At 37.5% G+C, this 27113-nt stretch overlaps 1 protein-coding gene across 1 annotated transcript in view; it reads left to right on the top strand.

Annotated features, from left to right (window-relative positions):
• npm1b (nucleophosmin 1b) overlaps positions 1–19823 on the top strand; it is a 40576-nt gene extending 20753 nt beyond the window's left edge. Inside the window, exons 8-11 of the mRNA XM_088919236.1 lie at positions 5204–5311; positions 14453–14533; positions 17834–17908; positions 18059–19823. Coding sequence (XP_088775362.1) covers positions 5204–5311; positions 14453–14533; positions 17834–17908; positions 18059–18112 — 318 coding nt within the window. The 3' untranslated portion in view covers positions 18113–19823. The remainder of the gene's footprint in view (positions 1–5203; positions 5312–14452; positions 14534–17833; positions 17909–18058) is intronic.
• Positions 19824–27113: the final 7290 nt, after the last annotated feature.

The following is a 27113-nucleotide window of genomic DNA, read 5'->3' on the forward strand; positions in this document are numbered from 1 at the left end:
ATTTGTAGTTTATGGCGTAAAGGTGTTTCTCCTTTTCACAGTTCCACATATTTTCCAGTTCTTTTCTGTGTTGGATGTTACTCAAAGGGGGACTGCAACACTATTTTCAGATTTCAGGGTTAGAAAGAATCAGTATTGATGAGTGCATTTCAAACCGCAATGAAAGTAAAATGTACACAGTAACTTGTAAAACTTCCAATTTACATCACAAAATATGTTAAATTTCCAGGTATCCGGGATTCCCTGTTCTTTGATTCAGAATGAGTCAACAAATCGTCTGGTGACGTGTGTGGCTCTATGACACTGTAAACAAGCAGGCTTGTGAATGAATCTCTTTTCATCCAATAGAAACATTGTTTTCGATTTAGAGGCGGTTTTGCCGACAAATACTACTTACCTGTTTACTCTGCATGCAGATCACGTTGAAACATCCCTGCAGTGAAATGTCTGCTGCACAACTTGTACTTATTTGCTCATACATCACATTACATTAGTCATCACGGAGACTAGTGAGCAGGAAGGGCCACATCTCATGGCATTTTGTGAGAACTCGAATGCAAGTTTGCAACAACATGGCTTCTTACAGTACTTTCACAAAGTTCATGATTTTGTGCTTAATTCGAAATGTGTAGGTTTCTTCTATACCGTCAATGAATTTATTTTCTTACAGAGATCTAATAACCAGTCTGAGAATTTGGGACTGCAGTTCCCCTTTAATAACAGGGAGTGTCTGGTTAATCTTCTCCAGACCACTTTCAATTTCTTTATTGTAGAGTGGTGACCACATTTTAAGTCCTCTTTAATATGCGTACAGATTGTATGTTTTTTCAAAATCAGGATGCAATATAGGAATCTAAGAAAAGGAATTAAATTTTGTTGACTTGAAGAACAAATGGTAATGAACTCTTTTTAAAATATTTTATGGAATTGCTCACAAAGAGGCCTAGTTTTGTACAGAGTCATGTTTGACCTGTATCTACTGGTATATAAGAGGAACTGGTGTATAAGGGTATATAAGTTGCATCAGGCAGAATGTAACATTTACAGGCACAATATGTTTTTTTTTCTGGCGCTAATTCAGCCTTTTGGTTCAGCTACTGTCTTGGGTAGCCTGTGTTGGTCTTAAACTGCCATTTCTGACCACTCTTCGAGTGTCGGTGATGGATTTTTCAGAGCAGTAAATTAAAAATCCTGCTTTATGCTGTTAGACTGCTGGTGTGATTGTAGGGTCAAATGTAATATATTTTACTCAAACAAAATACCACTAGGTGTCAACATTTAGCAGCCCAGGAGCTGGTTTTATCCAGTTTGAGTTGAAACGCCGTGCCTATCATTCTGCAAAGAGGCCAGATTTGCAGAAAGACAAGAGAAAAGGTCTTATTATCCTTTTGAAAGGGTAAACAGTGTGAAAGGAAGATGAGGTAGTTGCCTTCCTGTTACTATTGTCACACAAAGTGACATGTAAAAATATTGCTGTACTGAATGTTTGTTATCATCTGTGCTCAAAATGTCTTATTTTGTGTACAGACTAGGAATTATTTTCATATTCAGAATTCCTTTGAAGAACAGCTGCTGTATCAACCAGCACATTTCAGGCAGCTCACACTGCTTGAAATTCTTCCAGATGTTTGTCCTGTGTAACCTAGTGTGTGATAACCATTGCTTGTCGCAGAGCCAGCATCCAATGAGATGACTTAGGTCACATCACCGTCTGGCCAGTGGAGAACAGTTCGGGTTTGTCTTTTACACTTGTGGAAAGGGCATTAATGTGCCAGATCAAACTTTACTGAATGACCAGTCATAGATGGGAACGGAAGGTGCTTTGGTTTAGGAAAACCTTCACTTACCCCCTTCACCACTGTCCAAATACATTTTGTAAAGTAACCTAATATAGGGTGTGTTGTCACAACCAAAATGTCTCTTATTGTGCTTTTTGTAATGCAGAATTCTTGGATTGATGCCGATGTCACTCCATCTTCTGAATTCTGGCTGATAAACTACAATACACAACGTTTATTTCACCAATGTTTTTTTGCAGAGGTTACTGAGATCCTGTAGCCCTGCAAGTGTGTTAGGAGGTCATTTGATGGGCTTAGCAACATGCTTGATATGTCTTACTTTGTCTATAGATGTCCTTAACTGTCTTAGTATTCAGCAGTACTAAAAGGACATCAATTCACTTGTAATGAATTAGTAAAAGAATTTGTAAAACTTCATACAAAAATGAGAATTTTCAAGAAGTTTTATTTAACATATGGAAATGTCATAAATATTTATGCTCTTATTGTTCAGCATGTATAGTTATGAGCTAGTGGGGTCAAAGTTTAGCTAGCATTGCAGTTCACACCTTACAGCACTTCTCCGTCTCAGTCTATTCAGAAAACCTAAAAATGTGGGTATGGCTTGAGGTGTTTGCCTAAGTAAAGGTGAGATAAGAGGCAGATAACACAGATGATCAAAGGGGCTTCTCTGGTGATTTTACACTGGTTAATAATCATTAGAGCCTTTGATAGAAATGTAGAATGAAAGAAAAAGTTGAAGGCAGAAAGAAGGGAGCACACCAGGACAGACAGAGGACAGCTTTCAGACTTGAAGTACTTGAAATTATTTATTATTAGTATTGGAATGGAAGATAATTGAAAATTGAAAAGTTGTATCGGCAAGTTGTTGTCAAATATTGTCCTATTCTTGAGTCTTTACACAGAGCTATAGCTTAGGTGACTAAGGTATTAAGCTAAACAAGCTCTGAAAATACAATACATACTCTGTCCAGTATTAATAATAATAATAATAATAAACTTTATTTTATATAGCACCTTTAGAGGTGGCTTCTCAAAGCGCTTTACAGGATGACAACAACAATAAGTAAAAAGTATACACAAGATAAAACACAATTACAATATACAGAGGAGACCATGGATGGTGGTACTAAGAAAAGCAGAGGGGTGAAGAATGGAACCAGTTAAGTAAAGGCTCTTCTAAAGAAGAAGGTTTTGAGTCTGGATTTGAAGGAGTTTAGAGAGGGTGACTCTCTGATATCCTTGGGGAGAGAGTTCCAGAGCTTGGGGACATACCAGGAGAAGGCCCTGTCACCCATACAATGTAGACGGGCTTGGGGGACAGTAAGGAGAGCAGAATTAGAAGAGCGAAGGTTGCGAGGTGGGGAGTAGGGCGATAATAGTCCAGACAGGTACTGAGGTGCCAAGCCATGCAGAGCCTTATAGGTGAACATGAGGATTTTAAAGTCCACACGGAATTTGACCAGAAGCCAGTGCAAGGACTCCAGGATAGGAGTAATGTGAATTTTGGACATACTGCAGTTAGTTCAGAGTAGATTTAGATACCCCAGCGAGTAGAGCATTACAGTAGTCAATTCGAGAGAATACAAATGTGTTGATCAGCTTTTCAGCCACAGTTAATGATAGCATATGGCGTAGTCTAGCGATATTTCTAAGGTGAAAAAAAGATGTTTTGACAGTATGCTGCACATGTGGGTCGAATGTTAAGCCAGAATCTAATATAACCCCAAGGTTTTTCAATTCTCTGTCTTTGCTTCATGGTATCAATTTATTTTTCCCCAAGTGAAAGTAGATCCAAACTTTTGGTTTTTCATCCTTTCCAAAAAAAGATGTCAGTATTTGAAAGAATGAAATATCCAACTTGACTATACAATCTGCCCTTTGGAAATTGTTTTTGGATGTTGAATGATCCAAAAAATGTTTAGATTAAGGTAAGTCTCCTTTTTGGGTTGTGTATCATGATAATTTAGTGTTCATTTGGAAACTTAATGGAAATAAGTAGACACTTGGCACCAATATATTTGGATGTATGTGTATAGATGTTTTTTGATAACATTAGCTGATGGCTGACTTTTGCACTAACACTTAAGTGTTCCTGTTGCTCAATACCAAAATCATGGAGCTTTACCTGAGGCTAGTCACCTTAAACACTTTGTTTGAATTCTTAAATGTTTTGGTTTTTCAAAATCAGGTTCTCTGATTCCACCTCGATTTTAGAGTCTTCAGCTGTTATTACACGGAAAACCCTGTTCAACACCACCACACAGCTACTGTGGGCAGTGGAGTTTCTGTAGAATTACATAACCTCACGTTACCAATTTTTAGAAAATACCTTTTATTGATATTGTGACTTCATAAAAGTCTGATTTCCATTATGTACAAAATATATTTTTGTTTACATCATCATACTTTGTAGTTTAAGTGCTCTCAAATAAGCTGGGCATGTTGACTTTTTAATCTTTTCTCTTTGCGCTCCATCTGGTTTCGCTACAACTAAAACATAGGGTCCTGAGTATAATGATCAGATTTCTCCTCTATAATCTCCTAGTAAGATTGCTATTTCATGAGCTTTGTGCTGTGCCAGAAAGCTACACTCAGATCTCGTCCAGGCTCTTCTTAAGAAGAATGCGAGGCAGTTACCGAGAATGCTCCTCTTCCTTTGTGATTGTTCTTTTGTTCTCTCCTTCCCTGTCATTGCTCTCTCGCTCTCTGCACCTGGCTCTTGTGTTGAGCAGCAGAGGCTGTGTTTGTGTACCCGTGCTCATGTGCGTGTGCGTGTGTTTTTGTGTGTGATTTACAGAGGCGATCCAAGCTGAGCGTATGCCAACCCCAGATCAAAGCAAGCCAGCGTGCATACCTGCTTTTTACCGCTGATTCTTGCTTAGGGGAGAAATAACAGCTGAACGTTTCTGTCATGAGCTGATTTATTCTCTGTTCTTACCCCCGCTTTGCCATTGTTCCACATGTAGATGTCAGACAGCCAACATCGGAGCCCAGTGGTTTGTGATGACGCCTTTAGGCTGGAGGCATTTTTGCTTAGTATGGTGATTGGAGGCTTAAAAGGGATTGTGAACAGTCTGTAACAAAGGATGTTGTTTGTTTTCTGAAAGGGTTTGGGCATAGTTTTTCACTGTCTAAATTGAATTGATTGTTACAATCATAACTCTTCCCACTGCTTGCTCCGTTTTTTTTGATAGGTACCTTCCAGAGCACACATGCGGCCCAGTTATGGTTGTCGCTTGAGAAATGGGGACAGTCTGTAGGTGTACATTCCCACATAGCTAACATAGCTCACACCTGAAGAAGGCTCCACGGCCGAAACGTTGTGTTTTCTTTCTTCTCTTTTCAGCAGGGAATAAACCTCTTACTTGTTCCGTTCTCACGTGTTCTCTTTGTTTTCCTAGAATGTGAAGGGGAGTTCAGAGAAGGCTCAGGCTCAGCCAAAGAGTGCTTCCAAACAGAACGGATCATCTGGAAAAAAGGGACTTCCACCAGCCAAGCCTCAGACGAAGGTAACAGAGTCATTCAGTCCCGCTTTGGTGTAATGGCACACCCGCACCGATCCATCCTGCTCCTGCCCTGGGGCTGACAGCGCCACATGGCCGTATCTGCACACAACTGCCTTCAGTCCACCACAGCAGCTGAGCCGTGTTGGTCTCCCAGTAAAACAACAACAAACATGTTCAGTCAGTGGCTACCTGATTGAGTTATGGCTTGGGAATGTTGACATTTTTTGGAAGTACCTCTTCGGAGTGTGGAAGTTAAATTTTTATATGGACGGTCTTGCCTGGAAATGTTGAAGCTTGATATTAGCATTTTATGTAGAATTACTTGCTCCTTTTGGGACTCCTAAAGAATTGTGTGGGCTCTTTAGAATTTATTTGAGACTTTCAGAATTGTAAATTCTGGGATACTGTTTTTCTCTAGATGATATACTGATAAGCATTTAACTGCATTGAACAGATCAATTCTTTTTCAGTTGCTTGTGCTTCCATCCAGTTTAATGAAGATGCCTATCGATATATTAGTCACGAAAATAATTGTTTTATCTTTGGTAGACATATAGACTTTTTAATTTTTTGTGTATCAGAAAGCAATTTGTACAAACTAAATGTGAAAGCAAAACAAATTGCTAAGAGCAAGATTTTGGTGTATTTTCTTACCATAAGATATGGCACCAGTGCAAAGCTGGTTTCACAATGTCTACACCAGTTTCAGAAAAGCCAATGCATGAAATGCCAGCAAACACTGCAAACAGATCAGACAAAATAGTGCAGAGTTGCTCTGAAAGGCCTCAGTGTCAGCAGAAATGACTACAGACACATAAATATCAACTGCTGGTTTTGTCAAATCCCAGGAGATGTATCTTATCACAAGTAATTCCAACAGTAATAGTACATGCATCCATTTCATTTAGTTGAAATTGTGCCTTTTTAATTAAGCATCATTATTAAACTGGACATTTCTGTAATTGCAGTATTTGCGTTTTGTAAGCCAAAATTAGATCACATTTTTAGGATAGCTGGTTCCTGTATATTTCAGCTGCTATAGTTTATAAATGCTTAATAGATAGTAATAAATGACATTTAAAATAGTGCTTTCAGTTGTACTGAAATACGCACTGCATGACAAAACACTCAAGCTGTCTTTCAATGGAGAGGATTAGGAGGGGTAAATGGATTGCAGCCTGTCAAATTCATGACATCCAGAAACATGAAACAATGTACAGTAGGTCATACCTGTTCCATTGTATTTAAGGTCTGTATCTATATAGAAAAAGTCTGCTGAGCACTATATTGTAAATCATTATATATTAACAACAGCCATTCCATTGTTTTATTAGTTGCTCTGCAGTTTAGCCTCCTTCACTTTGCCATTTACATCATTATCAACCTTTTTTTAAATACCTTGCATAGTAATTGGTTGCTGTCTGCAGAAATACTGCTTGTGGACACAGTAGGGGGTACATTACCGTACAGGTGGAGTGTGAGTGAAGGTTTAGGGATAAGACAGGTGAGAATCACCAGCTCATGGGCGAACCACAGTCAGCAGCTTGAGTCACCCCAAAGAGAGTGTGAAGGTGCATTGCATGCTCAGAAATAAAAAAGACAAAATTCAGAATTGAATCATACATTACGGTCGGAAACTACAAATTCAAACATTATAAATTCAGACGGGCTGTTGAAATTTGGAACAAGCTTTGTCAAAGTGATACTTTGACTTGTTGAGATCCCTGGGTCGATTCCTTACAACCGAATGAGTTTGATGGGCTGGTGTCCAAACCCTACATAGTAATGTGTAAATATACTTTTGGTCCTGCGGAACATTTGTTGAAAATGTAGTGCCTGCAGAGGCGAAATAATAATTCAGAAACCTTTTCCTCCTCCTTCTCCTGTTATTCATCTGTCAGTTTTCAAACAACTTCATCCAATGCAGGGGAGCTGGAGCCTATCCCAGCAAGTGGCAGGCTCAAGGCATGATACACCCTGGACAGGACGACAGTCCATCGCAGGGCACACACAGACACGCACACACTCACACCAGGGCCAGTTTTCCCAAAGTCAATGAACCTACCACTATACCAGTATAGTAGAAGGAACCTGGAGCACCCAGAGGAAACCCACGCAAACATGGGGAGAACACTCAGATTCCACACAGATGCCTGACCAGATGTGGAACTGAACCCAGGACCACATCCACATGTTTTGAAAATGATACAGCAGCCACCCATTTTTCAATAACTGCTAACTCTTGTTTTGCCTGTGTTTGTTACTTTCCTCAGTACAGAAAGTTTCATCCTTTCAAAATTCTTATTTTTATGGTTATACATACAGGAATGTCTTCTTGGCCCCTATGTTAAAAAGTCTTACAATTAAAGGACTTTTAAATGTTTAATGAAATGTAACCAGATGAAGAACAAAATCAACCAAAAAGCAGAAATTGTGCTCTTTTAAGGGTGCATGGATCATCCGAAAAGCATCAGAAACTTATTTAGCGAGGTAAATTATCCCCTCAGTATTCTTTGCCTTTGTTTCTAGTAATTCCTGTATACCTGAAGCTTACGTGTACCCATAAGTGAAATACAGAAGGTTTGAGATGTTTGATGATGTAAAAGTGCATTAATAGCTTTGTATTGTGCAGTATTTAGAGTAAAAAGTGTGCCAAATTGTAGCTTCTGATTGTAATTGTACTTCAGACAGAAAAGCTACTCCTATGTGCTACTCCTATATAAGAAGCCCTAGTTATTAGTTTCCTTTTAATATACCTCACTAAGCTCATCCTTACAATCATATTCAAGAGGGGAGTTGTTTGGAACTTGCTGTTCTGCTTTACCAGACTTTTAAGTGAAATGGGCTATAACAACAGTGTAGAACAGCCTGGCTGGACAGCCTCGCAGCACTAGATAAGTAGGTTAATTGATTTCAAAGAAGAAATACAAATGTAAAGAGAACAGCCTCTGTTTGCTCCCCCAGGCAGAATTTGAACTTTCCCTCTACTGAGCCACTAAGATCTCTGGATCGCAGTTCTTTGTTACGAAGCGAAATGCAGACAGTGCAGGAAATACCCCTACTTCGCTCCCTGGAGAAAGGGAATTGGAACATGTTTCTGGTCTTGCCACCGGTAGCCTTACAAACAGTTTTCACCTTGCAAGACTAATTCTGTGTTTCAGAAGCATGTTATTAAGTGTTGGACTTCGGGACAAGTTGTCTGATAATTGTTTTCTGAGTAATCCCCTGGCCAATCTTCAGATAGGGTAATTCTTTAATAAGTATGCAGTGGTTTAACTGCCAGGTTGGTTAAGCCACAGGAGATCTCTGCTTAACAAGTGCAAAACCTTTTTCCAGCTGAAAAACGCTCCCCCCACCAGGACCTAATACCTGCACACCGAATTTAAAATTGCTGTTATTACTTTGTTTGAAGTCAGCTCAAGTTATGTATTAAGCAGAGAAAGGTGTCTTTATAAATTGACCGGCTGAAATTAGCTGATAAAAGCATGCTTTTCTTGTCTTAACAAGGATTACTGCCTCACTGCCCTGAAGACTGTAGAAAAGTTTCTGTTCATCTGCATGCATACCTCCATCTGCAAGCCAAAACTCTTGCAGTGTCTTAAGTACCATATAAAGTATTATTGCAAATCCTCTATGGTTTTGTTTGACGTTAACAAGACGCATGCTGACTAAGAAAAGCAGTTCCCTTGAAACATATTTGTTGGAGTTTGATGTTTAAAAGGAATTGGGCAGAAGAAAAGAGGTATTAGGACTAAATAAAACATGACTACCAAAGAGTGATAACTTAGATGTGAACTCATCAGCACTACGGCGATTACCTCCATTTTCTGTGCTATGACATCAGAACTGTGCAAACTTTAGAACGAGTGGCACAGAAGGCCAGCAGTGCATTAAGGTGATTTTTAAATGGTAATTGTATCAAATGATAGCGTGCTAGCAAATCAGTCAAGCCCTTCATATATATAATCACTGTCTAGCAGAGATTAAAAAGAATGGTGTGAAGTATCTGTTTGTCAGCTGTTTCAGGTACACAGCTGTCCTTTTGCAACAAAAGAGCCGCTTTAAAAAAATGCACAGAACAAGCATTTTTGGCATTTGGCCAAGGCCATATGTTTCGGCAGAGGTGTGCCTTTGTGTCCTCTAATTTGATACCTTTTGATCTGTCTGATTAACGTCAATTTCTAAACAGAGGAAAGAGAAGATTATGGCATACCGTGAAAAAAACACTTCCGTGGTCATGTTGAGTTTGTATTGTATCAGTTTTCACACAAGCAAGTTTGCATTTTACCAGTTTCAACAGCAAGGTGTGTTAAATGTGAGATTAAAATAGCTTAAAAGTAGTAGAGTTAAAGCAGGTGACAAAGAGAAGGCTTGTACAGACAGACAATAATAATAATAAACTTTATTTTTTAAAGGTGGCTTTTCAAAGTGCTTTACAGAAAGACAACAATAAAAGAATACACAAGATAAACGCATTGAGAATGTGTAGATGGTGGTACTAAATACAGTAGGAGCAGAGGGGTAAAGAATGGAACCAGTTAAGTAAGGGCTCTTCTAAAGAAGAAGGTTTTAAGTCTGGATTTGATGGCATTTAGAGAAGGTGACTCTCTGATATCCTTGGGCAGAGAGTTCCAGAGCTTGGGGGCATAACAGGAGAAGGCCCTGTCACCCATACAATGTAGACGGGCTTGGGGGACAGTAAGGAGAGCAGAATTAGAAGAGTGAAGGTTGTGAGGTGGGGAGTAGGGCGATAATAGTCCAGACAGGTACTGAGGTGCCAAGCCATGCAGAGACTTATAGGTGAGCCTGAGGATTTTGTAGTTGACACGAAACTTGACAGGAAGCCAGTGCAAGGACTCCAGGATAGGAGAAATGTGATCACTTGCACTAGACCTGGTCAGGATTCTGGCTGCCGAATTTTGAACATACTAGAGTTTGTTCAGTGTAGATTTAGATACCCCAGCAAGTAGAGCATTACAGTAGTCAATTCGGGAAAACACAAATATGTTGATCAGCTTTTCAGCCACAGTTAGTGATAACATAGGGCGTTGTCTAGCGATATTTCTGAGGTGAAAAAAAGATGTTTTGACAGTATGCTGCACATGTGGGTCAAATGTCAAGCCTGAATCAAATATCACCCCAAGCTTTTTCAATTTAGACTGAAGCTCAAGTACAAAACCATCTACAGACAGGATTACAAGATTGGCTTTACAAAGTTGATGGGGGGTGCCAGTAAGCATGACTTCAGTCTTGTCACAGTTAAGATGAAGGAAATAATATGTCTTTATACACTTTATACACTCACCTTTTTGTGGAAACTGTGGATTTTTTGACAGTTTGCTTGTGTTGACCTAGTCAGGCAAACTCATGCAGTTCTTGTTGCAGTTATTAAAACAAATCGTTCTGCATGACTGGACAGGACAGACTGGACAGATATGGCTCAGTTGGTTCAGGAGTCAAAATCTGAGATGAACCACTTAGTGTTTATATAAACATATGCATGAAGAATTAGAAGCCGGTGTCTCTGTAAGATGGGGCATGCAGAAGTGACCACAGAAGGCTAGTAATACTTCCGTTGCTTTTAATTCAGAAGGGTCGGTCAAGCACCTGCATCAGACATTGTTGTCAGACCAGGGACTTTGCATTTCCTGTGCTTGTGTTTAAGTGTGTTGATTTGTAGCCTTAACTTAATTAATTTATTCACTTTTAGCTAGTTTATTTGAAAATCCTTTTAGCTCACAAAGTGCAGTACTTTATGGTATAAAGCATTTTGTCTTCAAAATGTTTTGTCACTGTGTTATAAGCGGGTTAAAAACATTTGTTCTCTTTATACAATGAAATAAATCTGTAGTATTTTTATGTGTAATTTATGGGATTTGTTTAACCAGTTCATAGTGTCTTTCAGATTAATTAACCGGTAGAATAGTGTGCATTAAAACAAATTGTTCTTGTGCCTACATTACGTTTAGGGTTCTGGTTTTTGGTAATTTTGCTCATGTGATGCCTTTTTAACATGAGGCAGTTCATTTCATTCATAAATGTAGTACCTCTGAAACAAGGAGAACTGAGCCTTGCGGCTCACAATGACCTTATTCAGCCTCCAGGGAGTCATCACACATTTATTTGCTTTTCCATGTGTTGTACAAGAGATCAGCTAAAAAATATTATTTCAGAATAAAATCTGTATGTGCTTCTATGCTATCTGAAACACACCATTGTAGCGTTTAAGAAAAAACATACAGTATCTAAAACACAGGCAGTGCTGCATGCTTTTCTCCTAATTAGGATAAAGGGATTGCTTAAAGGGTTATGATTACAGTTTAAAGTGAGGTTACTGGCTAAAAAAGAAAACCAGAAACCCTGTTTTAATATTTCTGACATTGTGTATGGATATTGCAGTGACTGCATCTAGCTGAGTATGTCCCCAAAAGATTCCAGGTTATTGATTTTTTTCCTAAAATCTGCAATGACAGAGACCCCATCTGAGCTGCTGGACTGAAAGTAATAAAAGATCACAGTTCAGATTTCCTAAAATCAGCAGCAAAGGAGCTACTAGAAACCCAGCTATTGGGCTTAAAATTGATGTTTAGACCTTGTCTTTGTGACCTAATGGTTTTAGTTTGACTAGTTATGTCTTATGAGTATTGAAGAATTGCCTTCTGTCCTGACTTTTGTGCAATTAGAGTCTTTAGGTTTTTGGACTGTTGACTTAATATTGCACAGACCGATTCAGGCAGTTTTTTGTTTAAGTCATTGTGTCAGACAAGACTTTCATTTATTCTGACTTAATAGATGTGCAGTATGTCAGCAGTATGAAAATCAGCCACTATTCAGTCATAGGAAGTACAAATATCTGAAGCTGATGAAGCTCATCAAAAAAATAAAATGAATTACAAAAAACAGAAACCTGGAATATTAAATAATATATAAATAATGCGCTGTAAAATAAAAGTAAAAATAAAAATAATGCACTGTATAGTTATGACAAATCTTTCAATGCTCACATATGACATCTATTATCTTTACATAATATATCCTTCTGGTGAATAAGGTGAAAGCCAACTTTATTGATAGACAAATGTGCATAAAATAATATAGGCAGAAAGACAGGGCATGTGTAAACTGACTGTAAAAATATCGGCTTAAAGGTTTTAAAATTTAAAAGCTTGCAGCTTGTACAAGTCTGTTTTTTGAAAAAGGACGAACAGTACTTCTGACCATTTCTATAAGACCAGGAAAGTGAAAAACTATTTATGAGGCCTTATTGTCTTAAGATTTAATAATTATATATTTATACATTTTCTTATTAATAAAAAACTGTGGGACATAACTATCGTTTTTCAAGATTTCCATTTCTAATTAAAGATTTTTAGTTCTAGTCCAGGTTGTATTTAACTACCTTTTGTAGAGTAGATGTTAAAATCTCTTTAGGTCACCTAGTACTCTCTCCACATAGTATTTCACAAGTTAAAACTCTGGCCGCAGAGTAAATGAAAACCTGCAATCACAGTAGATTCCTCAGTGTCCTGCTAGTGGAAACAGGCACTGGTTGTGTAACACAGTCATCTTTACGTCATTGGTTTAATCCAAAAGACAGTCTGTAGCCACTTCTGTAGCATTGTCTTGGTGCTTGAAGTTTTATTGTGAGCCACTGTTTTTATTTTCAATGTTAAACCCCACCCCCGGGGGAGAGAGAACTCTGAGCTTGCAGACCTGCGGCTTCTCTTATTTCTTTTTTAAACGTATAAAATTGACAAAGACAAGGTAAAGTGTTAATTCTGTTGATTTCTATGCATGTTTTGCACATCTAGGTAGACTTGAGGTGGGACTGCAGTGGGATAGGTTTTTGAGTTGCCAGACATTCTTTGGGTTTAAGCTGAATGTGCACCATTAAGCGCAAAAATAAATTAAAGAGAAAAAGATTGATAGTTCTGCGAGTTAAGTATGATGTTTACAAGAAACGTATCTTGAAAGTATTAAAACTGCAGCTGTGTCATTGTATGGCAAATGATTGCTTTCTTTTGCATTCAGTAGTTGCAAATATAGACCTCAGCATCCAAAGAAATTGCTTTCACCTCTGGGCAAAACAGTCATACTCCTGCTGCTTAGTGTAAAGTCTTAACCTGCCCTTTCTTGTATGGAAGCAATAAAATGATAATACTTACCTCTGCTTATTTGTAGAAATAAAATATAATTTGAGTAGAGGTGGTTTCCCATTGCTTTAATTTACCTAAACCCCATTGATTAGACTGCGGATTAAACTGTTTTTTTAACCTTACATTATGACATAAACAGTACGTAAATGTGTTCAGTTTATGTGTTATTTACATAATTTATAAATTACAACATCATTTTCATTGCATGAATGCTTTATTCAGAAAGTCACACTTGTAGCTGGGTCGGGCCTTATCAAGGGGAATCCAGCACACCAGTGGAAAGTCCCAGTGCACTGTACTCCACCAGTCTGCTGCCAGGTGTAGAGAAGTAGTCAGATTTGCCAAGGTCCTGCTACATCCTGTTCCTCCAAGAGACTTCATATGCTTTTATTGGAGAAACCTGTCCTTTAAAAAAAAAATATTGTTTTGACTTCATCATTTAAATAGGTCTACGTCTTGATTGGCCACCCTTTGGTACACATTGATGGTGCTGAATGAAGTACCAGATAGCTGTACTACTACTGTACTAATATAAGTTTTTTTTAAAAAAAAACAACAGTGCCCACTGTTGACACTTAAAAACAGCCTTCTTGTCAGGAGGCAGAGATACCCTTAAGAATCTTATTTCCAGGAAGCATTTTTAATTTTGTGTTTAACAAATTTGAAATGCTACATTACTTGTTTTATTCCTACTGCACTGTAAAAATACATCCATAAAATGCTTTGAACTTTCTTATGTAAAGGCATTATATAAATTGCTATGTTGCAGTAGCTCAGTAAAAGTTCGTTTAAAAAAAAGAATGTCTTCTAAGCTGCTTAATACGTTTTATTCACGAAAAGTTGCTCCTCCTTTCTGCACTCCATCTTTCATACTATCAAGGTCCAATTGCAGCTGGAAGAGACACTTTACTTGTCTAATCTCTGTAAATCACTTTTGGTTTCAGCTAAATTATCAGTTAATATCTTTATGCATATTTCTTCTCTACAGAGTCCAGGTGGAAACAAAGAAACATCTCCAGGAAATGTACAAGACATCAAGGCCAAATTATCGACTTTATATGTTGAAAAGGTAAAAATCCATTTCTGCATGTAGTTCCTGTAGTTTCTAATATCAATAGGAGCTAATCAAGTTGATTCAGAATTTACTGTCTGGTTGCAAAGATCCGTTCTGAAAAAATGCAGGTATTATTAGCAAAAATAATCATCATCAGGGTAAGCTGATAAATACTAAAAATAAAGCTCACTCTTGCACTAGTTTCTTAATAAACAGAAATGCAAAACAAATGTATCCCATTACAGCTGCAATCTCAAATATCACAGTGAAAATTAGTGGTAATTTTATTAGTGGAAATGTTTTGAATAAAGGCACAGAAGTTGGTTAAGTTGCCTTATTTTGAGTAAAGTTGTACAAATAGGCATGTAAATTTACAATGTATTGACCCTCTCCTTCATCGGTGGAATTGGTGAAGGGAAATTGTGGGAAATTCTTCATCAGAGGAGCAGGACACAGTCTTGTGCAGATTCAGTTTTATTGAGCTCAATAAGTCCGACAACGCGAAACAAAAGGTCAAAATTACCCTGAAGTGCATGACAAAAAATGGGTTGCATTTTGTCAGAATTCAGGATTTCCAACATTTTGGCCCAAAGTTTTCTTTTCTGATTAAATCTACCTTGATACTAGCGATATACATTTTTGATGTTTCAGTAGATACATGTTATGGATTTTTAAATGTGCAGCAGTAAGGTTAGATAATCAACAAAGTTGGATAAACGCTTGATTTTAATTTCTTAGAACTTCAGAAGCATCTTAGTGAATCCACCTAGAGATGTCAAACTTCTTGCATTTTGTTGAGGATGATTTGAGAATTTTTTCGCTTTATCATTTAAACACCTAATCATCTTAAGACACTGTGTTTCAGATGTTTCAGAGGTATTTTAATGCATGAAGTCAGTTGTTTACCCATTCTGTAAATCTGTTAGCAACTGAACACACAGAGACTTGCATTCTGCTTAAAGTGTCAAGCAAGGGCAAGGATCACACTAAATGGTAAGACTTGCAAATTAATTGATTAATTTTAGATATTATTATATTTAAATATTCAAATTTTATTAATCAAAATGTAAGTAGGACTATCGTTGACATAAAATTGTATCAATAGCACGCAGATCCGTAAAAACCAGTGCTTACGCTAACTCTTGGCAGGCCCCTTCTGAAAGGTTGCCAACCCCCATCTTGTCTGATCACAGTATGGTGAATGGTGGAAAAACACTATTCGCACTAAGTAGTATTTGTGTTCTGCTGTTTTTCAGAATGCAATCTTTCGATCTGGCTGCTTTTCCTTTGCTTTTTGTCTGTTCTGAAGTCGGAAATGTACACTCTCCCAGAGGCCACAAGAAACTACTGTCGGTACATTTCAGGCACTTCAGTCATGTTATAATTTACCGGGCCCATCTTTTTTTATGCCAGCAGTCTTCATTTTGCTGTGCGTGCTTTCTAGGCTCCCTGCTCGGTACTGTCTTGTGGAAATCCTCCTCATAAACCACTGGTTATCAGCGGTGTTTGAAACAGAGACATACCTGTGGTCAAAAACACCACACCTGTGGTTTCTTCGGGTATTTTTTGGGAATAATTCAAATCTAGAGTACAGAAATATTCTACATAATTATATCCATTTGGATTTTATTTATGGAAGCTCAGGGTCCTTTTTTCACCTCTTTTGGGGGTGTTCAGTTCTTTTCTGGCAGTGGGTCCCCTTAACTGTACCAGTCTAGAGAAAAACATTCCCTTGTCTGCGGCGCTTTGATAGATGATGACTGATAAAGCTGATTTATCTCTTCAACAAATTAGATTTGTCTGTCTGGCAGTACTGCAGCTCAGAGAATGATCACTCGCTGCTGACAGCTTCCACGTGTCCTACTGTAGAGTCAGTGAGCCTGGGGCTCGTTCTAAATTTAGGGTGACAGGCACCTGTTATCTTTAACATTTTGGGAATAACTGAAATTAACTCAATCTCAATTGTGCCGTATGTAGCAATCTTTGTGTAATTTCTAGTGCTTTTGCGATGATCGTTTCTAAACACCCCTTCATGGCAGCACTAGAGAGTGACTGGTACTGTGCTCAGATTATTAAAATTGAGGAATACCACGCCCTGATTGAATAGGTATTCCTAAGTGTTCTCTAGAAATTGTCCTTTTTTGTAACAAATTAAAACTCCTTTCAAACCTTTGCTGAACTGCTCTGGTCCAGTACTTCTCCAGTGAATCCTCTGCAAGCTCTTTACTGTCTTGACCTTGTACATAAGGAGCCCAGGAGGGGACTGTCCGAGGCTGGGGAGCAGCAGTGGACATCGCTAAAGCGATACCTCGCTGAAACACTGCCCTCTGGTGGTCGTTCTTGGGGCCTGCCATGGTGGGAAGGGGTGCTGTGGTTGCCATTTTGGAGGGCACGTTGGCTTCAGTGGTTGGGAGAGAGAGGAATAGTTCTCTACCCGGCGAGCTTTGGTTGGTGAAAAAATGCGACAGTTACTCTTTATCATGTTCTCGTTTTGTATTGTTTAGTTTCCAAAACAGAGCAAAAACAAATCTTATAAAACAGGTTATTTTATTGGTACTGTGAATGATAGGGTATGCAAGTGAGTGCTGAAACAGCTTTAGTATTGACTTCAGGTGTATGTGTTTAGTATCCTTTTTTCTAAAATGTTTATGAGGAAATGTTCATGCCATGCAGTTTCTTATTCTGAGCCATGCCACATGGTCATGAAAGAAAAAAATAGAAATATTTAAGGAACAGCACCGTGAGAGTCCATCAGACATTAGAACAGTCGGAACAGCTGACCTGCCACTACAGGTTGTTTGGGTCCTCTCATGTTTAGAATAGTTTGTAAATAGGTTCATGTGGTGTATTAATTGATTAATTACTTAATTGGCAAAGGGCAGAGCCACTTTCTTAGATGAGTTTAATTCAGACAAAATTGAGTTTAGATATGGATTCACTGTGATAGTTGGTTACAGAATTGGGTTGGTTACAGAATGTTTTCTTTTGCATATATTGCTCAACATGGTCAGAATAAAATCTCCTTGCGCCTAATTTTTCTTCCCATCCTAGTTTTGCCATGTGCTCAGCCCTCATGAGCACCTGGTTAGAGGTTGGCCTGTCATAAACAAGTTTCAGATTAAAGCTTACAAGTTTAAATATGGAAATAATTGTAGAAACATTGAGTGATGTCTAGCCTCTAGTATTATTTCTTACTAATTATTGAAGCATAAGTAAAAACTAATTAAAGGATGTTTTTACATTATTTTCAGGGGGTGTTTTGTCCACAACTGTAGCATTAAATGTTGTTTTTTTTTCTCTAATTTGCCCAAACAGAAAATGTCCCTACCAAAGACAGAACAGAAATTTGAAAACTATGCAAGAAGTTCATTAAAGATCACTGATAAGAAAGTAAGTATGTCTGATTTTCTTAGTGTAGTGTTTCTGTATCAGTTTGTGTTATATTAATTTTTTGTAAAATATAAATGCCTGACACTGTAGTGTTCTGCTTCTGGTCATTATTAAGATTTTATTTATAATGATTTTTTCCCTCTCTTTTAGGTAATAAAGGAGCTTTGGGAGTTTGTACAGAAATTTAAAACAGGGGGAAAATAGGACTGTATCCTAGACACTGATATAATTGTCATTATAATGCCCCTTACGATCATCCTTCCTGTTCATTGCACTGATGTGGAGTTATCTGAGCTCTGAACGTTTATGCTTCTTTTCCATAAAGTGTATGTTAACTATTGTTTTTTGAATACCTGCAAAATCCACATATCAGATATTTAATAATCAAAAACAATAAACAGTTGAACCTGTTCTCTTTACTGTTTAGTTCAAGAGTACAACAGAAATTCAGAAGTGCAGTCTGTTTATGTAACATTTTTTTACGGAAGCTTCTTAGACCAGAACTTTGCTTTGCAGTTAACAAACAGAATCACCTTTTTAAGTTGCATTCTGATGCATCAAACTGTTCAGAGAGTATTACCATATTGTGATGCTGGGATTTTGTGTATTTCCACAGACCAAGTTGTGCAGAATGAAAAGTTTCCACAGTGTACATTGATATTAGCTTCTGTGCATAGAATGGTACAATCTTCATATTGTGTAATAATAATACGTCCTTTAATTATGGAGAATGTAGTTAATGAGGTGCCGTCCTTTTTACTTCTTGTAATCCCCCAGTAATTATTTAAATGCCAGAGGTGCTCAGCATCATTACAGTCATGCAAGCCCACACATTTGTTTCCCAAGATTGCCACCGTATTAGTATCAGATAAGTTTTGCTTAATTCTGTTAGGTTAATTTTATTTTATCTTAATTTTATCTTAAGTTCATCTATCAGTGTATTAAGATGATCTATTACTAAGATTAGTAACAAGTAAGAGGTTTATTCCCTGCTGAAAAAAGGAGAAAGAAAACACAACGTTTCGGCCGTGGAGCCTTCTTCAGGTGAGCCTTCTTCACGACACCTGAAGAAGGCTCCACGGCCGAAATGTTGTGTTTTCTTTCTCCTTTTTCTCAGCAGGGAATAAACTTATTACTTGTTCCTTTGCAGCCTACGCATGCTGATGCAGCTACCCACCTGAACTATTACTAAGATTATCTTTTCATATGTTTTGGAACATCCTGAGCCTTGTAAGTGCTTTTGTAACCAACAAGAATGTTACTTCTTTTTATTTTAGTTTTTACCTTGTTGAAATTACCATGTAGGTTTTATATCCATGTACAGTGCTTCCCTGTTATAACTGCTGCTGGGATTCATAATCGGGAGACAATGTTTTTTGTGTTTTGTATTAATGTGAGTATTGGCATTCAAACTCCTTAAATGATTTACCCTGTCCACAAGCCAAATGAATACCCTGTATATGATATATAATAACCACTGTTGTTTAATTGTACTTTTTGTTAGAAGATTCTGTAAATTCTGAACTATGGAATGCAAGGACCTTTGTATATAATTGGAGTGATTTGCTCTTGGTTTATAAAAAGAACAGTTTTCCTTTTGGGAAGTAATATTACTTTTAATGTTTATATGTTTCAACTTCAATGCATTTAAATACAGTTTTGTAAAATCAACACAGAATTTGTGATTTTCTTTTACCTAGTTTGAGAGATTCTGTATAGTCCAGGCAAACTCCTGTTCGACATTCATATTTTTGCTCAAAATTCCTGGAAACACCTGGTTTAAAGCTATTTCTTATTTAAGCCATCGTTGATGCATGCTGATTGCTCTTTCATCTTATTGGAAGTTTTCCATTTAATTAAGGAGTTTTGTGGGAGCGGTGTCTTTGGGGAAATAAAAAAGCAAGAATGTGTCAAACACTCTTCTGTACTGACATTTTGTGAGTCTTATTGCATTGTTCCTGTAATATTCTTTCTAATATTATAGTTTCTTTCATAAGATATGTCAGGGGGTTTAGTAAAACAGTAAAAAAAAAAATATTAGAAGCTGAACATTAAAAGTCAGAGTACCAAAGTAAGTTTTGTTTTAAAAGGTGAAAAAGCTCACGTTTCGGGACAAGTAAAAAAAGGATACAATTAGCAAATTCACAACCCTTGGTTTGAGAAGCAGCGTTTGTGTTGTGCACAGCAAAAATAGAAAAGTGGAAAAGGAGCATAGCCTGTGAATAGTCCTAGTCTGTATATGGAGGTCTTTCACTACAGCTGATTCGTCCAAATCTGTTAATTATTTAATTAATGAAACCTACAGGACTACTCATACAACAAAATTCATTATTTTTGTTTTCTTTTCTTTTGTACAAGCACTAACCTGCTTAGTAGCATGCCTCTTCTGAAAGCACCACAGGCTTCTTTAAAATTGTGCTGATATAAAGTGCCTGTTATATTTCTCTGCCTATGATCACGTACAGTTGCAGTTCCTGCAGAGGCCAAATGAATAAAACAGACTAGTCCTGTTTTTTACCTTCAGAATCCCTCCTTGGAATCAGTCTTACCACAAAAAAAAATGTAGTTCTTGTCTTCCAGACAGCCAAGCAATATACATTCTGCAACGTGAATTTGAGACTGATGCTCAATTAATCCTTCTGCCACATTAACTTTCATTTTAACTTGAAAGATTTTCATGGTGGTTGTGTTTCCTATCTGAGATGTATACTGTAAGTGGCCAGAAAGATGTCACTGAAAATAACCAGAGGGTGGTTTTCAAGTATGAAAAACACAGAAGGTGTGTAAGAAATACATTTTGAACCCTGTTCTTGTATGCTAATAGTAGAGTGAACTGGCAGGCTCTTACATTAGGATCCTAGTGGGAACAGATTTTTAAGGTTTAGTTTAAGAGTACTATAAAATGGTAAAAGCTGCTGTTTTGTGAAGGCAGAACTGAGTCATGGCAAATTTCAAAGTTTTTTCTTGGCTTTGTAAGGGCACCTTATTGAAACACATTTAAAACCAGATCTCGACTGTGGTTTCCTTTTAGTGGAAACCAAGAAGTCTGAGGAACTTTTAACAATGAATAGATGTACCTATCTTATTTCACACCACAATTAGTAATAGGTTGCCCAAGCCTTTATTACTGTACTTTTTCGGATCACATTTAATACAGGTATTGGACTGATACTGGAATGGAATGTCATCATTATGACACAGAAAATATCACAGAAGCATTCATAATCAAAACTGATTTTGTAGGATTTTTTACGCGGTGGCCACAGGAGTGTCAGAGGAGTGTCAGACATTTGCTGACTTAAAAAGTTGAGTGATACACTGACTAAGTTGACATGTTAATGGCCAAAACTGTTTTTTCACATTGTTTCTTAGCCATCAGTGCTGTTTTAATGAGTATAAGTCACACAAGACAAAGCAGTCATGCTGAAGCTTGAGCTGAAATAAAGCAGGAAAACTTTTTTTTCTGAATATTTACAGTGGACTATATTCTGAATGCCTTGTCAACTGTCTATGAAAACCTTCTTTGGAAGTGGTTGGTTTAACAGAAAAAAAACCTGTCTGGTTTCCGAGTTCATCATTTATGAACACGCTCAGACTGAAAGAGGGGTACTTGTGTCTTTGTCTGCAGCTTCAGCCCATTGTCTGTTAATTTGATTTTGGAAAATGAAGGGATTTGCATTTATCATAAAGAGGAACACAACTGTGAAAGCTGTAGTGATTTGTTATAATATCAGACTTGGTGCTCTCCATAGAAATGATTGATTTGTTGTTCAGCTTCTGTTTTGGTTACAATTTGGAGACTTTTACTCTTAGCTCTGCAGTAGATTTTTTTTCCAGTATCATCAGTGGATTCTTCAACATAATAAAGATGTGGTAAGTTATCAAACATTGCTTTGCCAGTACTTTTAAAGGGCACTGTATGTACAGAGTGTGATGCCATTGGGGGTGTCATCCTGAAGAGAAGATACTTTTCGTGGTGTGTCATGGATGTTTTAGAGGTTTGTGCCTGCAGAAAGATGGTGGCTGAAGAACATCAATAATTAAAATGGCAGTGTTACACAATTACTAGAACATGGGACAGGTGTGCATGCTGTTGCAAGCTATATAAGCAGACTATTGACTTGCTAGTTGAGAGGACTGCAAGAAAAAGATACAGAGGAATAAGGCTTACTGGAGTCAAAAACTTGAGAGCAAACTCAGTATGCTTGTGCTGCTATGCGGTATTGTAAGTGCTTGTTTATATATTTGTTGGAGAAGCTAAGATGTGAGAAATACTGGATCTGGATGGAATGAATCATGTTGCATGTAGAATGTTTGCTCTACCTGAAAGCCTGCACTGATGTCTACCCTAATACTGTTTGAAGTAAGGGAGAGACACAACTTACTGTGGAGAGAAGGCGAACAGCGGGCAAGACTGTGACTGAATAGCTGCTGCAGTACTGGCTGAGATGGAGAACTGGTGCCAAATATAAATTCGTGCGGAAGAAAATACGGGAAGAAAAGATGGAAAGCAAAACCCGAACACAGAAAGGAGGAGGAAACTGTGAAACTTGGCAAATGACTTGGGATTGTGTGAATAAAGAAGCTTTATTTTTCCTTTATTGTATAAAAAAACTGCAGTGATTTGATTTGGTGAGAAGGAATTATATCGGGAAGCTGCACCTGCTATTTGAGCAGGGAGGCTTGTTTAGTTGTTCCAACTAGTGAGCTAGGTTTATTTTATTACATTTTTGCATTTATTTTGTGGGCTAATTAAAGGCAGTTTGAACTGTATTATTTTGTTCGGTGTGTCTGTCTCGAGTGTCGCATGTTTTAAGTGCCTGTTTGATGACTACACCCCCTGCGGCATCACAATAGCCTATGAAAAGTGTTTGGTGCGACGATTGTGAGGAACCACACTATATCTGTACAATATCTATATAATATATTTCATATATTTTGACTGCTAATAGAAATGTATGGCAGAGGAGATATTTCCGTGTGGATTATGAAATGTCAAAATACTTACTATGTTAACTTTGTAATGGTTGAACAATAAATCTTTTAAGTGTGGTGTTAAACAAGACAATTTTGGTCAATGAAAGAACAGTGTTGTGGGTTTGACCAAGCTGACCAAGGAATCTTCAACAGGTTCTTTACATTTTCTCATGTTTTCCGGATGCCATACCATTCATTAATTTTTACTCAAGTGCAAAATGTTGTTGACTGCTCACAGTTGTTTTTGTACACTGGGGATTTAAGAATGGATATTTGTCTGATTGCATTATTGCAGCATAACTTAAGGAAATAAAAACAGATATAAAACAACAAGATAAAATTAAAAAATCATAAATTTGGATTAAATGTAACATGTACCTCCTTTCATGACATGCACGTGCAAATGATGGTGTCACCTGGGAATACAGAAAAAAAGAATAAAAGATAAAAAGTTTGTCCATTTACTATCTCTACAATTAAAACCATAAGAAAGATTAAAAAAGAGAGGAGGCTATCTTCTAATTTGTTGGGTAGTTATTAGCTAATTGATCCAAGGATCTTACCCTGCTGTTTCTTGAAAGAGGCCAGGATATTGTCTTCAACAACATGTCTGGGTAGCTTGTTCTAAACCCCTATAGCCCTTTGCATAAAGAAGTGCCTCCTGTTCTTCGTTATTTCCATGTAGTTTTCACGTGTCCCCTGGTTCATGTTCATGTGTTCATTCTGACACAATCTGTTGGGCTGACTTCGTCAGTACTTTTGAGGATTTTGAATACTTGTATCAGGTCCCCTTGCAGTCTTCACTGTTCAAGACTAAAAAGATGTACTTGTTGTCTGTCATTGTAGCATATTCCCCTAAACCCTAGAATGTATCTGGTTGCTCTTCTGTAGATTCCAGAGCAGCAATATTTTTTCTATGAGGTGGTTACCGAAATATTATACAATATTCTATATGAGGCCTTACCACTGCATTATACCATTTTAGCACAATATTACACTTTTAACGATACATCTAACATTTTTTTTGCCTTTTTAGTTGCTTCTCTATATTGTATAGAAGATCACATCTAAATGACGTTTAGATAAACACCTACGTTTCTTTCATAAGTAGCCTCTTCTACCACAGGTTTTTATATTGATATTTATAATTATAATGGTATTTATAATTTCTTTTTACTAGCTGCACCTAATCCCCTGCACTTGTCTACAATCTACATTAAATGTCATCTGTCAGGTGTTTGCCCAGTCATTAACTTTTTCTTTAAAAGTTTGGAATTTCATCTGTGGCTATTCAGTGTTCGCTAATCCTCCTAATTTGGTATCAAGTGCAAACTTCACTCTTTTACTAACTGTTTTGGGATATAGATCATAGAAATACGTGAAGAAGAGCAGTGGTCCTAGTACAGATCCCTGCAGTACTCCACAAATTATGACACCCCACTTCAAGTATTCCACCTAATCGGTACCTTCTATTTAATAACCAATTCTAAATCCAGACACTCCTGTTTCCTGTAAAACCTATTGCCTGCTATCAGAGAATTAAACTTTAAAAAGAGAACTTTATCAAAAACCTTCCGAAAATCTAAATATCCTATATTGTATGCCCATCATTACTGTTACTTTCTCAGAAGCCTCTAACAAGTTAATTAGGCAAGACCAGCCTTTTCTGAATCCATGCCTACTATTTCCTATTATACAGGATCTAGGATTTTGTGGCAATTGCCACAAATGGAGTTTGGCTGTTCCAGTTCTTTTAAGATGTTCCACAAATTGCACAAGATGCAGATTATTGTTTAAACACACTTTTTTGTGAATTCTTAAATATGTACAGTAGTTTACTTTAATCTGTGTTTTCGTTAAAATTCTGTTAGCCTTCCTGGCTGCTCTTCACACCTTTTCTGCATCTCCTGCTGACTGGCAGAATACACCAATGGTTGTCAATCTGTCAGACAAAGAATAATCTACTTTAGTTATAAGTTAATAACAGCAAATTACTAGCTACGGCAATTACACCAAATTTCAGAATTAATAAAGGTAATGGTGCTTTCTTTGTCTCGCGTGTACAAAAGTGTGTGCTAAGTGCCAAACAAGCAGCACACAATACTCTGTTAAAATTGCTGTGGCATTAATGGGTTCTTTTCATAGAGGGTACGAGCAGTGCAGAACTTCACTACAACTGGTGGAGCAAGTGCACTAAATTGTTCCTCGATTTAAAAAGTGTTTCATTACGTTACCACTAGGTGGCAATAATGCTAAACTCCTGACTCCAGAGGGGAAAAACAGCGAGTAGAAATTTACCTTGTTGGTGTACTAAAGTTCTGTTGTCTCTTTCATGTGCCATGGACATGACCACTTAAATGCGCCCAAAATTAATATAAAAAAATACTTGCATAGAAAATCATTTGCAAATCCACGCTGTCTACTTGCTCTTATGAAAATGGAAAAGGCCCTTCAAGCCAGTGTAATCGTGTTGTTTATACAAGAACAACATTTCATAGCATTTTTAAGAAGCAGATGCATTTTTAATGTAAGTCTACACTACCTTCGTCTGAATGTGTCCTGCTGTACTCTTTAGCTGACTCACTCTTCACTCTAGTTTGATAAGATTCTGATAGATACATTCTTAAAACATCACTATAAAGTTTTAAAGCACGTGATTTTACCACAATTTACCAAACATTTATGAAAATGTACAGAATTTTATTTAACCAGTGTATGGAAATTTTAAGCTCTGAAATGTATTAAGTGTTTTTGGAAAGAGCAGTGCCTTAGCATACTGAATCCTGCTGGTGAAATGTGATAATGACATTGACCATGTCTGAGAGTTCTGGCTTTGGGCGATCTCATTCCTTCACAATGAATACTGTGATCAGATTTAATGATTTAGGCTTGCACAGGAGAAGTTATAGATGTCAAAGCACCCAATATAAAATAGAATTGTTTTGCCCTTAATAATATCTGCCAATGTTTCATATTTTACTGTGAGATGATTCATAATCAATATTTGAGTCATTCATACTAAACCCTAATGTAGATGTAATGTAGTAATTCAGAATTCAGAAACTTTTATTCACCAAGTACAAAATATACAAGGAATTTCTTGTGGTGCAGGTGTCAACATAAATTCCAATAAAATAAAAGAAAAAACCTACAGATAAAAACAAATCTCAGTGATATGTACCATTTAAAAGTTTAAACAGCTGAATAATAAAATGTTCAATGAGTACGGCATATATTTACCAACCGTCCGGAGAATTCTTTGGCAAAATTTCCTCAGGAATATACTGAAATTCAGGAAAAAAGTTTTGTGTTAGTGAGCTCCTGACATATAAGAGCTCATTCCGGTCGAAAGTAATCTGAACTGTTTTGCTGTACGTGAGCTTAACAAAAACAGACAAACAAACATACGAGACACCAAAACACAGTGGCTGCCTCTCGGGGCACCATCTTAATATGGTGGAGTAGCGCCAATTTGAATTTGAATCAGTTTGTTTTATCAGCAGCGATGAGGCTGTCCGAACCTCTGCCCCTGTTATTCTACGAGGGGTGAGGCGGGGAGCTGCTGCAGGGGCAAAGATGGGGTGGCGAGAGGGCTGCCAGAATGAAACACCCAACTGGGGCTAGCAAGAACCGTCATATTTATACAGAGGTGGGCAAAAGTGGGCAAGATTATGGTTTGTTTGAACCTCCATTTATTTCATTCGTTTTTTTCTCTCTTGGTTCATATCAAACTGAGTTCCACCAGAACTGCAAACCGCTTTACCCGTCTATGAAAGAGGAGCCTTAGAAATGTCTGCAGAATCACCACATTTCCTATGTTGAATTTTACATTATTATTATAATGTTGTTATGTTATTACAATTCTTAAGGATTCTTTATGCAAAGGGTTTATGGGAGTCTGGAACTAACTACCCAGCCATGTAGATGAAGCTGATACCACGGCTTTCTTCAAGACACTGCTGGATGAGATCCTCAGATCAATAAACTACTGGCTATCAGTATGAGCCAAATAGCCTCCTCTCTCTCATTTGCAACCTTTCTTCATTTCTTAAAAGGTGCCCCTGATAGGTCTGTACCTGTACATCCACTCTTTGCCATTTGACTTCACCTCATCCAATCCAAATCCAAGAGCCAAATCCTGAAGGCATCCATATTTTCAGACCCATGTCATCAAATTCTTACAGCATAATCATAATGTTCAGTGTTAGGTCAGAGTCTGAACAAATCC

Source organism: Atractosteus spatula, chromosome 1 (assembly GCF_055471065.1).
Source record: "Atractosteus spatula isolate fAtrSpa1 chromosome 1, fAtrSpa1.hap1, whole genome shotgun sequence".
NCBI lineage: Eukaryota > Metazoa > Chordata > Actinopteri > Semionotiformes > Lepisosteidae > Atractosteus > Atractosteus spatula.